General features: G+C 34.5%; 1 protein-coding gene across 2 annotated transcripts in view; it reads right to left on the bottom strand.

The window, feature by feature from the left end:
* CDH18 (cadherin 18) overlaps window positions 1-16,971 on the bottom strand; it is a 331,059-nt gene that overhangs the window by 15,089 nt on the left and 298,999 nt on the right. For both annotated transcript variants that reach the window (XM_028097979.2, XM_028097980.2), the window contains one exon: window positions 12,288-12,405. In XM_028097979.2, coding sequence (XP_027953780.1) covers window positions 12,288-12,405 — 118 coding nt within the window. The remainder of the gene's footprint in view (window positions 1-12,287; window positions 12,406-16,971) is intronic.

Raw genomic sequence — 16,971 nt, 5'->3', positions numbered from 1 at the left:
GACATTATGGCTACAATTCATTTGCTATAGATATTTGGTTAAGAAGTTGGAATTAAACAATGGAGTTTTGAGGCTAAAATGAAGTTTACCTATCACAATTTAAAGATTAGGTGGTCGGGGGACTCTGGGAGGGGCTCAGTCCATTAAGTGTCTGACTCTTGATTTTGTCTCAGGTTATGATTTCAGGGTCATGAGATCAAGAGCTGCATGGGGCTCTTGGCTTGGTGGGGCGTCTACCTGAGATTCTCTCTCTCCCTCTGCCTCTGTCCCTCCTCCCAGCCCCCTCACTCTCTCTCTAAAATAAATAAATAAATCTTTGAAAAAGAATAAACAAATAAAGCTTGGGTGGCCATAGGAAAAATTTTCATTTTCATGCTTTTTTTGTTGTTTTAGAGTAATGTAATTTTAAAATGTTGTGACTTAAAAAATGTCTTCTGAACTGTTTATTTTAAATAAAACTGTATTATTATTGATATGTTAGTTAATGATAAATAAGGTCATTATTAAACAAACAATATATATTGTAGAAGTCCTTCACTTGGTTATTTTTCAAATCAAAGCCTTTAGTATTCAATAGGTAAGGGTCCTAATTTTCCAGATAAATATTGAAGATTTTGGTTAAGTACAAAATGTTCTATCCACCACTGTTTGGTACTAGAACAACTAAAGGATTAATGGCAGAATATCTTTTTTTTTTTTTTTTAAGCATGGACTACAGCATAGTGCTTAATACTTAGGTTCTCAATAGTGAATACAATGCCTGTGTTTCTGCTTTGCCAATCTCACTGACTAGATTTTTCTAACTAATGTTACATTTTGTCATCTCTGCGCTGTCACAATTCCCCATCTAATTGAAAAGTATTCTCAGATTCATTCTACCTGGCGGAATATATTCTATCCTTTAAAGTCAAATCATGTTCTACTTCTTTTGAACAGTACAAACTTTAGTGCTCTCTTTAAAGTAACTCTAGTTTCACTGCCTTCAGTTGCAAGTTACATTTCATAACATCCTGGTTTCCCCAACTAGATGGCAAGTCCCCTGAAAGCAGGAGCTTTGTGTTTTAACTCCTAACATTCTGGACAGCTTAGATCACTCATTGCCTTATACACCACAGACAATGCATGCCATCTTACAGGTTAAGTGGTAGGAGAAAACCAATGTTAATCTAAGACCTGACTACAATAATTTCTTTTAGAGGAAAAAAAAAAACACATTCTTTCTAAGGAGAGTAAGAATGGTGATGAATAGTAACAGTGTGAGTCTCCTGTAGAATGCTGGAAGCCAGTGTAAATGTCAAGCAATGAAATAAAGCTCTGTGTGTGTGTGTATGTGTGTCTGTGTGTGTGTGTGTGTGTGTGTGTGTGTGTGTGTATCTCAGGTGCTTTTCTTCATTTTTAAATTAAATACAATAAATAAGTATATTCTTATTGAAAATATCCAAAGTCCATTTCATAGACATTTCTTAAGAAGCATGTTTTTTATATTATCATTATTGCTCATACATGTGATTAAACTCTGCACTTACATCATTATTTCTGTTTGATGTGTAATTATACATTGTTCATTTTATACTTTGTCTCTGCTTTTTCAGATATTTATTCTTATCTTTCATGTGGCTGCTGTATCTCCAAATATTTTATCCATGGAATTTTATTATAATTGATAGTTTTTAGATTTTCTGAGGCATTCAGTATTTTAAAATACTCTTCCCTAATTATCATATGAGTGATATCCTAATAGGAAGATGATTATTTTATTGTAGTGTTGTTTTTTTTTTTTTTCAAATGTCACTAAAAGAAGACCCATCAACTATTAGCTTGTAATTTTGCAAATGAGTACTTCAGGACTATTTATTTTCTTTACAATTGAAATTCATTGCCTGGAAATTGATAAAATTTTTTTCTTATCCGTCAAGTTAGGGGATTTCTCTGGGATTTTATATATACATATTCTATCAATCTTAAATATTTTTTATGCAGAGTAATTTATTTGGGTATTTCTTATTAGTTTCTATGTATTTATTTTTTAGTTACCTTCAATGTGCCCTTTATAACTTGTAGCCCTTCATATGTGATTTCAAATTCTTTATATTTTGATCTCTCTTCAGAAGCATGAAATAGTAAATATTGTCTCCATATCTCCATTTTACAAAAGAAGAAACCAAGATTAACAAGTCAGGAAATGACAGATGTTGGCAGGGATGCGGAGAAAGGGGAACCCTCCTACACTTTTGGTGGGAATGCAAGCTGGTGCAGCCACTCTGGAAAACAGTATGGAGGTTCCTCAAAAAGTTGAAAATAGAGCTACCCTATGACCCAGCAATTGCACTACTGGGTATCTACCCCAAAGATACAAATGTAGGGATCCAAAGGGGTACATGCACCCCAATGTTTATAGCAGCAATGTCCACAATAGCCAAACTATGGAAAGAGCCAAGATGTCCATCGACAGATTAATGGATAAAGAAGGAGTTACACACACACACATACACACACACACACACACACACGCACACACACACACAATGGAATATTATGCAGCCATCAAAGGGAATGAAATCTTGCCATTTGTAACGACGTGGATGGACCTGGAGGGTATTATGCCGAGTGAAATAAGTCAATCAGAGAAAGACATGTATCATATGATCTCACTGATATGAGGAATTCTTAATCTCAGGAAACAAACTGAGGGTTGCTGGAGTGGTGGGGGGTGGGAGGGATGGGGTGGCTGGGTGATAGACATTGGGGAGGGTATGTGCTATGGTGAGTGCTATGAATTGTGTAAGACTGTTGAATCACAGACCTGTACCTCTGAAATAAATATTACAAAATAAGTTAAGAAAAAGGAAGAAGAAGAAGATAGCAGGAAGGGAAAAAGGAAGGGGGGGAAATCGGAGTGGGAGAGGAACCATGAGAGACGATGGACTCTGAGAAACAAACTGAGGGTTCTAGAGGGGAGGGGGGTGGGGGATGGGTTAGCCTGGTGATGGGTATTAAAGAGGGCACGTTCTGCATGGAGCACTGGGTGTTATACGCAAACAATGAATCATGGAACACTACATCAAAAACTAATGATATAATGTATGGTGATTAACATAACATAATAAAAAAAAGAAGAAACTGAGATACACTGAGAATAAGGACTTGGCAGTGGTCTCACACATAATCAGCAGAGAACCTAGGTTTCAAATAGAGGCAAACTATTTCCAGAATCTACCTCTAAATCACTCTTTTCTGCTTTTCCATCTTATTTTTCTTAACAGATATTTACTTAAAATTTCCTCTGTGTCATACATGATGGCAGGAGTTAGGAATATAACAGGTAAATAAGGCAGACAAAAGTCCTTGTATTCCTGAATCTTACAGTCTAAATGGGGAGAGAGACCACAGTGTGACAATGGCTGTGATTAGGGAGATGCCAGTTATCATACAACCATTTGTCATTAAAAAAAAAAAAAATGGATCTGCTCTGGCTGATGACTCTTTGATACTGGGTGTTTGGTGGCTGAGGTGCTGGCCAATTTGCTTAAGGGCATTAATTTTTCCAGTTATGATTCAGAGTATGGATGGAGTCAGGGTTCCCCAGACTTTGGTGAAAAGAGGGAAGTGACTGAAGCTTGGTAGATAATAGAAACCAGGAGAGGTAGCCAAATGCCATGGGACTCAAGAGCAGGAGGTACCCAAGGACATGGACGCCACCTCTCAAGTCGCTTGAGAGGGTATGGGAAAAGCACTGTTCTCTTGCGCAGTGTTGCTTCTTCTTCCATCTTTCTGATTACTAATTCAGTTTTCAGCAATGTCCATTTGAGTTTTCTTATCTTACCAGAAATTTTAAATTGGCAATGTTTTCATGTGTCCACTCAAAGAGTCTGTATTGTTTTCTCTTTCTAATAGTAAATGCATCCCAATATACACTAACTGACTCTTTCAACCTACTTGATCCTTGCAATGCTTCCACTTAAGGAAATTCTTTGAGCTCTGATTCCCAGCAATTTCTCCAACATCACAAGCGGTAATGAGTAGATTTGGGCCAGTATTTAAATATCTTCTTGTGAATCTCAATGCTACACTGCTCTGGGGGTGACTTTCTGGATCTATCCCCAGGCCAAGTTTATTTAGCTGCACCTAGCTGGCCCAAAAGATTTAGAAGAATGAGTTTGAAATCTATTTTTAGGCTACAATTTCTTTCAACTACTATTCCTTTCAGATATCTGCTAAGCTGGGCTGTTTTTTCACTGTACTCTGTTCACCCATACATTTGGTACTAGTGGATGCTTTGAGCACATGGTACGTTGGGAGAAGGAATGTAGCAGACATGGGAAAGTAACAGGGCAAACAAAAGCCAGAGAAATACAAAAAAATCAGTTGAGGTGGTACCTGGCATGGAGTGACAATATTGTTACCCAATCCAACTTTCAAAAATTTTGCAAAGGATCTTGGTTTTGCTCAGTATATAGGATGGTGTTCTGAACCAATTTCAATTAATTTTTTTTTGATTTTATTTATTTATTTATTTGACAGAGAGAGACACAGTGAGAGAAGGAACCCAAGCAGGGGGAGTGGGAGAGGGAGAAGCAGGCTTCCTGCAGAGCCAGGAGCCCGACACGGGGCTTGATCCCAGGACCCTGGGATCATGACCTGAGCCGAAAGCAGACACTTAACTGAGCCACCCCGGTGCCCCAATTTAAATTAAATTTTAAGGAATAAGTATCTGTAGCATATCAGTGAATATCCAGGGAGCCAGCATCTCTATGGTAATTAGGTTACTACTGAACAGCATCCTTTCTTCTGAGTCTGGTTTATATGCCAACTATTTAACAAAACTATTGCCAAACAGTTCTTGTTTTATAAAATGGAGGTCTAGGTAAATTGGTTTTTGACTGACTGATACTCTTAGTGATAACAAAGAGAAAGGAAGTATCTGTTTAAGGGCATTCAGGAACTGCTGAAGCAAGATAACCGGATGGGGCAAGATTCCAGAGAGGGGAAGCACATGAACAGGGGGCTGCTGACTTCAATCCATTTGCTTGTACTAGAAACTAACGGGAAGATGGAATTCCAACCTGGGGACAGAGAAACTAGAACTTTCAGAAGTCTCCTGGGCCTGCAGTCAAATTGGAAATTGAGGGGCCTTAAACACATGGCTGACTTTCCCTAAAGACATTTGTTAAATTAAAAGTTTAAATTGGAAGTTAAATTGCAAGTTGAGCAGAAATCTAAAACTCTTAGCGGAAAAGGCCTGGAATACAAAGATGAGCTTTTTTTATTTTTTTTTTTTTTATTTTTTTTTTTTTTGCCCTCTCTTTGTATTGAACAGGTAATAGTTATAGTTAGTGACCGGGGCTATGGTCCCAGTACACAAACAAGCCCCCTGTAGAAAGTCCTAGAGGGCCATGTCCTAGCAACGGGCAGAGATTGAATCTGAACAAAACTACAAATCAACCTTGATTTAGCTCAACTGATTGGGTTAACGTAATGATCCCCTCCCTTTGCTTGTTAGGGAAAATGGTGAATACTCCCTGAAGAAACACATTGTCATGTGGAGACTCTCCTAGGTCTGTACACTACATGGGACATCTAACAAAAATTTACCAGACATATCAAGACACAAGGCCATGTGTCCCAGTACCGTCTCTCCAATGTCCCTGATGAGAAACAAAAACCTGTCGTCTTGAGACACTAGAGTTAGTTGACAATGATTGTAAAATTGTTAAGATTAATATGTTTAAGAAATAGAGGAAAAAAGAAAGGACAGATAATTTCACTAGAGATTTATATCTCTAGAAAAGGAAAAAAATTGCTATCAACCAAAGCAGTCGGTGTCTGGGCTACATTTTCTATGAATGGACATATTCGCTTTATTAGGACTGTTGTTTCTTTGAGCAGAATATTAGCTGCATGCTGGTGTTTTCTGCCAATACACTCACAGTGTATGTCACAGGGAATACTGAAAAATAGGCCCCCAAAAAACAAATTTTTTGTAAGTAGGATGGAACATGTGAAGAGACATTTGTTCTCCAAGATCTGACTTGCTATGAGGACATTAGTGACATGATATGATTGCAGGCATAAACGCGGTTAAGGTATCTGTCTCTGGAATAAACTTAGTATATACATTTGAATGAGTTATAATAAATATGGTTTTTTTTACAATAGTTTTTAGTAGGAATTAGTCCAATGATGTGTCAAGAGGGACTGAGATTTTACCAGACTCATGTGCTAACAGGTTAGTCTGCTACAGCTTTATAGATGCTGCCAGAAGATACAAGGCTCCTGGGTCAGACACAAAGGACTTCATTACTCATGTCACAGCATGCAGCATGGACTCTCATTCAGAACATAGAAGATAGTGCTAGAAGATAACCAGAGTGCCTCCTTCCAGAGCAGAGGGCAGGTTTATTTATCACGCCATTATATAAATGTAAGGATAATCTCTGGGGCAAAGTCCAACCTAATTTCCTTGCAGAACATTGGGAATATTGGGAATTCCCTAGTTTAAGGCTCTTCTGCTGTGAAGCAAACCCACTGCGTGCATACCATGCACCTGGGCCACTCCATGTCACTCTCTGACAATTTGGGGTTAGGGGAATCAGAGAAAACATGAAGTTCATACTGCCTCCCATGCCGTGAGAAATGAAGCATTCATCCCTGACCCAGGAATAAAGAACCTTGTGCCAGCATCCGTGAAATTGGGTCCAGACTCACCATTTACCATGTAGGTGAAGTATAATGTCAACATAAAGGTGTGAAGTCTCTTATTATACATCTTCAATGACTGCTTGGTTGTTGAACCATTGACATTCCCAGATTTTGTTTTTATTTTTGACTAATGGGACGCATGTGACATTTTTGTTATTGTCTTCTTATGTTTCTATGTAAGATCATTAATAGTTTTGAACACATGTTCATATGTTCATAGGTTTATTTTACTATTTTATTATTCCTCTTCTGTTAATTACTTTTTATATCCTTTAACTATTTTATTTCCTATTTGGAATGCTTATTTTGGTTTGTAAATATATTCATGATACTGATCCTTACTCATTTATTATGGCTATATCTTACCCTAGGTTATAACCTGTTTGTAAGTTTTGTTTAGAAATCATTTGATGCAGAAATATAATTTTAATATTATCACATTTGTTACTGTTTTATGAATGTGCTATTCGTGTCTTTTATGCAAAATCCTCTTCTACCCCGTTACATAAAATTTGTTCACCCTATTTTCTTCTAAAATTCTTAAAATTTTGCTTGTACAAGGAGTTCTTTAATATAATTTATTTTTGTGCATGTATTTGAGAGATTCTAATTTTAGTTTCTCTAGATATATAAACAGTGGATCCATTTCTATGTACTTTTTGGATTACCCTTTCCACAATGGTTAAAAATGCTACCTTTGTCTTCTATCAGATTCATATGTTTATACATAGATTTAGTTATCTAATCATTTTATTTCAGTCCCCTCAATTTGTTCTCCTCTTCTCCTTATTTACTTCTGTACTCCTACCATATTTAAGGAGTACTTCATTGTTTTGTGCTGGTTTCAGCCTATTAATAACCAGTGTTGTGGTTGGACCAGTGCTTGTGATTCTTATTATGATTGCAAGACACTCTTCAGCAATAGCCATCAGGAAACTTTGGAAAAAAGGTTTTTTACTTACACATCCTGGAAAATTACATGGCACATCTGGGTCCACACAAAGTTGTGAAGGTAGAGAGAAAGAGAATATGGGGGCGGGGCTTGTAAGTTCTGCTGTTATTGGGGTCAAGGTTGGGTCCTATGGTTTTGGGGGCTCACTCTATCGATGAATTTAAAACATATGAATGGGAATTTAAAAAACAAGGAGAGAGAGAGAGAAGGCCCAAATGATCAGTTATCAAAATCAATTAAGATCTCTTAAACCAAAGAGTCTCAGGGGACAGGGGAAGGAGGCCTGGATCTTTAGCTAGTCTTGTGGCTGGGAATGTGTTTATTCCAGCTAGCCCTCTTCGAAGTGAATTCCCCTTTGAAGTAGGTGCCTCTTGGAAGCAGATACCTTGGCAATGGAAGCATAAGTCATGCACTTGTATTACAAAAAAAAGAAAAAAGAAAAAATCCAACTGTCTGTGTTTATACTCACTACATTCATCTTTATAATGTCTTGATTACTGTTAGCATATGCCTTCTTTACTTCTCTTTCTGCTAACCATATATCTCCATCTTCTTTTTAATAAATTCTTGCTTTTCTTAATGCTTTGCTATTTGCATTTTATTAACAGATTACTAAATTCAGTTTATCATTAAAATTATATTTAGTTTATAGATTAATATGAAAATCTGATTGCTCTGATTCACTAATTTGGTAAATATATTATTTTTCTTGCATGGTTTTATATTTTCAGTAGATTGTTCTTTACATAAGGTCAACTTGAACATTATACATTGGATTTTTTTCCTCTAATGATTTTAGAAAGCTTTTGGGCTAATTTATTTGATTTTTGCCATTTTAAATGGTACCATTTTAAATTGTACCATTTTAAATTTACTACTTATTCATATTTTTTAAATATAGGAAATCTATCCATTTTGAGGCATTTAATTAGTATTCCAAAAAATTGGCGAAGTACCTCATTATTACTGAAGGTGTTTTTGTAGATTATCTTAAATTTTCATATAGACAATTTCATCATCTATTAACAAGGATAATCTTGTGTTTTGTTTCTACTTATTATTGTTCTCCCTTTTTTTCTTTTTGAATTGAGAACATTCTGTACAATGCTGATTATTTGTAGTGCCTGAAGTCATCCTGAGACCAGAAGAATTGCTTAGACAAACCTATCAGAAATCACTCATTCTTAGAAATGTGACCCAAATAAAGATCTTATTTTAAGACACCAGGTTTGGGATTTGTTTTTTTTTTTCCAGCAATAGTTGTTTCTTTTGAAGCCATAGGCTAAATATTTCTAACTTTTAATATCAAACATTCTATATCATTTTGAATTTGGTGTATTTCATCTAAGCAGCATATATGTATATATATATATATATATTTACATATATCTAAATATGATATAGCTTTGATTAAAAATGATAATTCAATCTGATAATGGCCACAGTATGTTTGAATGAATTTCTACTTTCTTCTTTCATTTTCTGTGCTTCTACTTTACATCTTTTATTCTCCTTTCTGGTCTTCTGTTCTATTGATAAAATAAGTTTTATTATTTAATTTTCCAAAAATCGTTCCTTGCTTTGGAAAACACAGATTTTTATGCTGTTAATTTAGTGTTTACTCTTCAAGTTTTAACATATGAAATGAAACATAATTACACAATTTTTTCTTATCTATTATATTCCACAGATATCCTGAAAACAAAGATTAATACAATATTTGTCAAAACATCAGTAGCTAAAAGTAAAAAGCTTATTTTTATACATTGGTTAATAATGAGTCTTCCTTGATTCCTGATAGCTTACTATTTTTAACTAACTCTAGAGAAGGTTGGTAATAGCAAATTATTTTTCATCAGCATTTTGAGCAGATGATTTTTATCAACTTCTGCTATCTTTTTTTTTTAAACCAGGAATCTAGTTTACTAGTTATTGGGATGCCTGGGTGGCAAGTCGGTTAAACAACTGACTCTTGGTTTTGGCTCAGGTCATGATCTCTGGGTGGTGAGATTGAGCCCCCATCAGGCTCCACACTCAGCACAAAGTCTTCTTAAGCCTTTCTCTCCCTCTCCATCTGGTCCTCCCTCCCGCCCCCTCCACGCTAGCTCTCTAAACAAAATCATTTAAAAATCTAATTATCATTGCTTTTTAATTATTTTGCATTTTTTTGATAGTATAAAGTTTTTCCTCCTTATCTTTGACGCTTAACAGTTTTAAATTGTCATATCCAAGTATAGATTTAATTTTGTGCTTGGCTTTGGTGTTTCTGTTCTTCATAAGGGTCCATATATTTGTATGAGTGTATTCATTTTGGTATGACTGTTCCATTTTTAATCTCATCTTTACATATTACTGCCTCTAGCTGCCATGTGTTTAGAGAAAAGGCCATCTTTATATATGGTATGATGAATTCTCCCAATGTTCCAAAGTGAGTATTTTATTTTACTTATTTTATTTATTTATTTATTTTTTTAGGGAGCAGAGGGGCAAAAGAAGAGGGAGATGGAGAGAGAGAATCTCAAGCAGACTCCATGCCCAGCATGGAGATCTCCGTGGGGCTCAATCTCACAACCCTGAGATCATGACCTGAGCCAAAACCAAGAGTCGTACACTTAACCGACTGAGTCCACCCAGGCACTCCTAAAGTGGGTATTTTAAACCATAATTTATGGATATAAAAACTGAGCTTGGAAAGTTAGGTGGCTTGGCTTATCTAGCATAATCAAGTCTGCTTGTATAAGCATATGCTTTCAGCTATACATTTGAATCTTTTCTAGAAATTGCTGTTACCTATTCAAAAGAAATTTTCCTGTGTTATTTATAATTTTATCAATTCCCAATATTTTTCAAAATAGTCTTACTATTATAAAGATTAAAACATCTTTATCCCTACTCAACTGCCCATAGGCCTCACATACTCAACATAGTATAGCTGGTTTAACCATTCATAGTTATGGTTAAAAAAAAGTTTAAAAATTTACATCAGGATCATAAACCCTTTTAAAAGTGTGCATATGTTTGAGGGGAATTCCTTAAAATGAGCTCCCACCACTAGTGATGTCAAATCATTTAATTAAGCCATTTTGAGTTTATCCATTCATTAAATTCACAAATTCCAGATATAAACATTTTATATAAAGAACTTTCAGTAACTGAGTGGGTCTCAACAATAGTAAAATTTTCTTGTTTCTATTTTACTTATATAGGTTAAATAACTTGAATATAACACACCTTAAATCCAAGTCAAATTTTCATGATAATATCAAATTAAAATTACTTAAAAGTGTAAAATAAAATCTTTATCAGAATGGAAAAAGAAACAACTGAAATATAAATATAGGGATCTAGAGATTATTTTAATCTACTAAGGCAAAAAATTGAGTGCTCCCCAAATTATGTAACTATCTGAAATACGGGAAAGATGAATAGAGGTTTTTTTTTACATATTTCAAACAGTTAATTACATTAAATATATTTGGGATTGTAGAATGGGATGTTCAAATGTACATAAATGTATAGTAATCAGTTAATACAATTCATCATACACAAACATGCACAAATATGTGTTTCCATAGGTAGAGCTGACCATAGGGTAGTTAAAATGAGAGACAAACAAGCAGCTTTTTATTTTCATATAAACTTTGTTATGGCCACATGTACAATTTGGTATCCTTGTTATGATAATTTAAAGAAGCTTAGGAAAAATGGACATAATGTTTTAGTGAGTTGACATTTAGTGAGATATATATACATTATGTTTGAAAATACATCTCCCTGAAGGGTACAGAGAGGGAATTAAAGAATTAAACGTTACTCCTAAATTAATGCACTATTGTTTCTCTCATAAGATTCTGAGGCAAATGTTAAATCTCAAATAATAGCATATTCAGATAAACGTGATCAAAGATAGTTTTGGGGAAGAAGAAAGTTGATACAAATCAGAACACTGCACACATTGACTGATTCAATGTTTCCTTTACAGCAAAGTGCAGTTTTATACAACCTTGAGAAACCTACCAAATAGGGAATCTAAAACATAAGACTTCTCTGGTTACTAAATTATGGTGTTCTTTTTTTCCCCCACACAATACAGAAGTTTAAACAAAAGTAATTCAAAATTTCCACAATATTCTGCAATTATGCATATTTTCTACCCATATTTTGAAAAATATTCATAATAACAAGAAGAAATATAATTTGTACACCACATCTTGATAGCCTTGCTATTGCAAGATGAGTTCAAACATTGCATTTCCTTTCTTAACTGTCCCTAGGACATATTTTTCATTTTTCCTAATTTAAAATTTTTCTACCTCCTAGCAATTGCAAGCAGCTCTCATAAACATGTTTGTCAGCTAAGATTTCTCTTAAAATTTGCCCAAGAGCATATTACATGTACATTTCTTGTTTAAAGGGATGCTTCTGATTAAACTCAATGAAATTTATTTGTACATATGGCTCAATTTTAAATACAGGCTATTCACAGATCATAATACATTAACATCAAACTGACTTTGAATGCTGATTTGCAAGCTGTTCATGCGTATGTACGAATAAAGCAAAACTGCTCAGGCCTATTCCACATGAAGTCAAAACATATCACATAGATTAAAAAGTATATGTAAATCATGTTCACCTTCATTGTCCTTCAGAGTGAAGTTTGGGTTTATAGATAGGTGTTCATCAAGAAAGAAGTTAAACCTTGGTCCATTTGCAAAATCATCTTTATCAGTGGCACTGATGGTATGAATCACCTGAAGAGAAAAAGCAAAGACTAAATTGGAAACTTAATTTGGCTTATTCCTTTGATTATAATTATATTATAGCATTTTTAATTACCATCACAAAAGAATTTTTAAAGACCCCTTTATCCACCTTGAGTCTTTTCAAATTCAAGTAATAAATGTCCCAGCTAACTGGTTTGTTCTTGCATGAGATTTTAGAAAACAGGTTATAGAACAATTTATAATCATCCACACTTTATTTTTTAGCATAGCACAAACATTTAATTTTTTTTTTTCTTTATCACCCACAGTACCTTGGGGCCAATTAGCTGCAAGATTTTATAAGAACACCTGTTTGAGGAAACAGGAAGTATTGTTTGTACAAATATAAATATCCTAGTGTTCGTGTAGAACAGCTTTGCAGTGTATGTTGTTATCAGTAAGTAAATGCAAAAACAGTGGAGTCACATTATTTTTACAGTTTAGGGGACCTTTGAGAGCATGACCTAGCCCCTCTATTTTAACATAGCCAAGATAAGGAATGTGAGACCCCAAAGAATTGTGATGTGCCCCCAAGCTGTTACAATAGTGGCAGAAACAAAACCAGACCACTCACAGTTTTATGGAATACTTCTCATATACAGTGGTTGAGACAAAGCAATTCCAAAATTCGGACTAGGCACATTATGGAGCAGAGAAAGTTAGAATATATAAGTGAAATATTCCAGGTGGCTTATGAACAGAACACAAAGTCCAACAGCAGTAGCCATTACAGTCTTAGGAAATATCCAAACTAATATGCAAGATAATAATTTCCTCTTTTAAAAATTAGTATCCTAATGCTTAGGTGTCCTTTTTCTAGCCCTTCCTTAGAGAAATTAAAAGAAAGAGAGGAAAAAGAAGCCATAAAAAGAATGTTTCCTGGGGCACCTTGGTGTTCAGGTGGTTAGGCGTATGCCTTGGGCTCAGGTCATGATCCCAGAGTCCTGGGGATCTCTCCCTGCTGAGCAGGGAGCCTTCTTCTCCCTCTCTCTCTGCCCCTCCTCTGCACCCTGCCCCTCTGCTCATGCCTTCTCTTTCTCAAATAAATAAATAAAATCTTAAAAAAGACAGTGTTTCCTGCATGTGAAATATAGTGTGTTCATTTCAAAAATTGCTATGATTTCTAAAAACATCTTACTCAATTTCATCCCATTTCAATCTTTTCCAAGTGAAATAATATACCAATATGTACAACAGTTAAAAGCTAAATTCCTATCCATGCATTGAGTCCATTAGTTGGTCAGGGAGATGAAGATGAATGTAAAAGTACTAAGAAGGAGTCATCAGTGACAGTAGGACCAGAAAAGCATGCGTCCTCATAAAGGGGAAGTGAAGAAAGTGCTTCGGGCTATGGAAGTGTTCTATTTCATCCATATCTGCATATGGCTCTCTATTGCTCAGAATGTACTTTCTCAGCAAGAAGTTTAGGTAAAAGCTTCCCCTCAACCCCCTCATACCCCAAGAAGTCTCTATCATTCTTCTCTTCTTTACTTCCCTTCACACTATTAATTTGTGAGCTGAAAAATCTACGTATCTCCTTGTTGTTTGCTTTTTTTGTTGTTGTTGTTTAAATTATAGCTGGTCTCTGGATGAATCCTTTTTTTCCCCTTGTTATTGACTTTTGACTTGATAGGAGAATAAATTGATGGATAATCGGAAGCAATCTGACAATTTTTCTCAAGTGTGAAAAGCTCCATAGAGTTCAGAGTGTGTGTAATCTGAGGAAAATACCCATGTTCTCAGGTACTTAATATAAAACTGAAATAAAAATATTAAATTTTCAAGATTGTTTTCAGGGTCAAATAAAATAAATACACGTTTTTCTTTTTAAAAATAAATGTCTTATCTCCCCTAATCCTTGCTCATTTTCATTCTCCAATGATACCTCATAACCTACTGATATACTTGCAAATTCACTTCTTATCCTAGAATGTGATTTTGGAAGAGATTGGCAGAGAACAATTAATTTAAACCAACTAAGTTATTTTATATTTCCTCTTATGACTAATTTGGGACAATTATTTCCTTCCCATTTTAAATTTTTACAAATGAGCTTATTCTATTTGTTAAACACTGATATAATTCATATTATATCTTTACTGTTTTACTGTTATCATTAGTAAAATATACTTTCCATTTTTATACAAGTAATTTCAAATCTGAATTTACTAGGAAGCTCAGTCATGGCAAATTTATCTTTCTTAAAAAACTTCTTGATCTCGTGTCCATAGCAAAAGATGAGCTGATTGCCACATTTTGTTTAAGAGTGAACCATTCATTTTGAATTCCTGAAGAACATTCCTCATACATCCATACTTATTCTTCCATAATGCTTCTGAAAAATGCTTCCAAAAACCTAGAATGTTGCTCCGCTTTTATCTAGAACTCAGAGATAGCCTCTTGTTAGGGAATGGTATATTCAATTTTTCTGTTTGCTAATCACCTTTTCTCTTTCAGTAGGAGATAGATTTCCATTTATTGTTTCCTTAGACTTTTATTAGGAAAATCACTTCAGAAGTGAACATGTCTGTGATTTTGAAAAGATGTACACTTCTGGCAAATATTTAGATAAGTGCCATGTATACATCATCAATATTTTCTATGTTTTTGTCAGTTATGATTTATATACACTGTGCTACCTGTGCCCTCCATTTGTGTAAATTGTTGATGATGTACAATCCATAACAATTTATTTTCTGTCTCTCAATCTTTCTAACTGAACTTAGATGTTTTCTATAATGTGCATATTATGTAATTTGTGCATAAAGTGTTTGGTTATTTTGAAAGACCTGAGAGAAACACAGTCACAGATTTATTCTACTAAAGGGGGGAGGGAATCCAAATTGATAGTTGGTATTTATAAATAATCAACAGCTGTAGTTTTTGGTAATGCCCATGAATAATGATTCACTTTTAGCAGAAACTAATTAGAATCAATTTTGTATTTCTTTTGCCAAATAAATATATCACCCTGTATAAATGTATTTTCTATGGTCTATTACTTCTTGAGTACTTTATTAAAGGGGGGAAACATCAAACTAGTCAGTGTCACAGATATATACAAATAATGTAGTCTTCTGTTAGGTAAATGGGCTAGTCCTAACTAAACATTTAAATTAAAAGAATATTCTAGGGGCGCCTGGGTGGCTCAGTTGGTTAAAAGTCTGCCTGCAGCTCAGGTCATGATTGCAGGGTCTTGGGATCAAGTCCCGCATCGGGCTCCCTGCTCAGTGGGGAGTCTGCTTCTCCCTCTGCCCCCCCTTGTGCTCTCTTTCTCTCTCTCCAGTGAATAAATAAAATAAAAAAAAAAGAATATTTTATGGAACACACTGTATCTTCTTTAAATTAATCAATGAATGTGCTTTATAATATAATCTCAAGCGGGATCATAAATTTATTTAATAATAACACTAACTTCTGTTGGTTCAATGAGTTGACCTTTGTAAAATCTTGTTGTAAAATCTCTACTGATCTAGGTATTTTTTCATACAAAGTTTATTATTAATAATTGGACGTGATGAACACCAGGTATGCTGGTATTAGGTGATACAATTTTTTTTAATAGATGTTATGCTTTCTAAGTTTACTTTGTAATGAAACACACACACACACACACACACACACACACAGAGGGGAAAGTCAATATAAATAAGATAAAAACATTTCCATCATTCATATTTCAGTTTCTACATGTAGACCCATCTCATTTATTATGAATTCACTTTACTTTGGGAACTGACTTCAAATTTCATGCATGCATGATTTTCTTTTTAATATTTGTTTCATGCAAGGTATTTCAAAATTTTTTTTTTCAGAACAGGAAAATTTATTAATTCAGAGAAATATATTGTTGCAGTTCAGGTGTATTGATACCTGATTCAATGTGAACTTTGCTGTTGTATGTGGTTTAAACCTCTGCTTCACAAAAGACACGCCTCTCTGCCATGGTCACGTGCTGTTATATTTAGATGCACAGCATCCATAATAAAAATGTCTATAATTCTAAAAGCAATTGTTACAGAAAGAGGAGACATTGTACAGCTGGGCAATATGCTTCAGAAAACCTATTTCACAAATCATTATTTAAACAGACTTCCCTATTCCTACTCTGCATCAAAATACACAAAGTTTATCCAGAAATGCTACAAACATAAGGTTAAATGAACCAAAGGCGGCAAAATTAAACAATAGAAAGATTCAGATCATTTCCCTTGTAATAGGTTAATCATAAAAAATGGCCACACAGATTGGCAGTGGTTTGTTTAAATAAGAGTTCAATAAACAATATCTTCAAATGGCTTTTCATTCCCTCAGTAAAAAGTTTTAATTCATTTTGATGAAACAAATGTTTAGAGAAACAGATACTTAAGCAATATAAAGAACCCAAGTATCTTAATGTGACATCTAAAATCATACAATATTAAAGACAACAATGATGCTAACTATGAATATAGTTTTTAAAGGATAATAACCATAATCACATAAATAAATCGATATACATTAGATCTTAGGGGTGCTAAGTCTAGTGATTGCTTTCTGAAAACAGTAACGGTT

The sequence above is a fragment of the Eumetopias jubatus genome, unplaced genomic scaffold (genome assembly GCF_037043125.1).
Source record: "Eumetopias jubatus isolate StellerSeaLion01/CBP00866 unplaced genomic scaffold, mEumJub1_p1.0 scaffold_5, whole genome shotgun sequence".
In the NCBI taxonomy this organism is placed as follows: Eukaryota; Metazoa; Chordata; class Mammalia; order Carnivora; family Otariidae; genus Eumetopias; species Eumetopias jubatus.
Note: the sequence above shows the minus strand (reverse complement) of the source record. Positions and strands in the feature narration are given on the sequence as shown.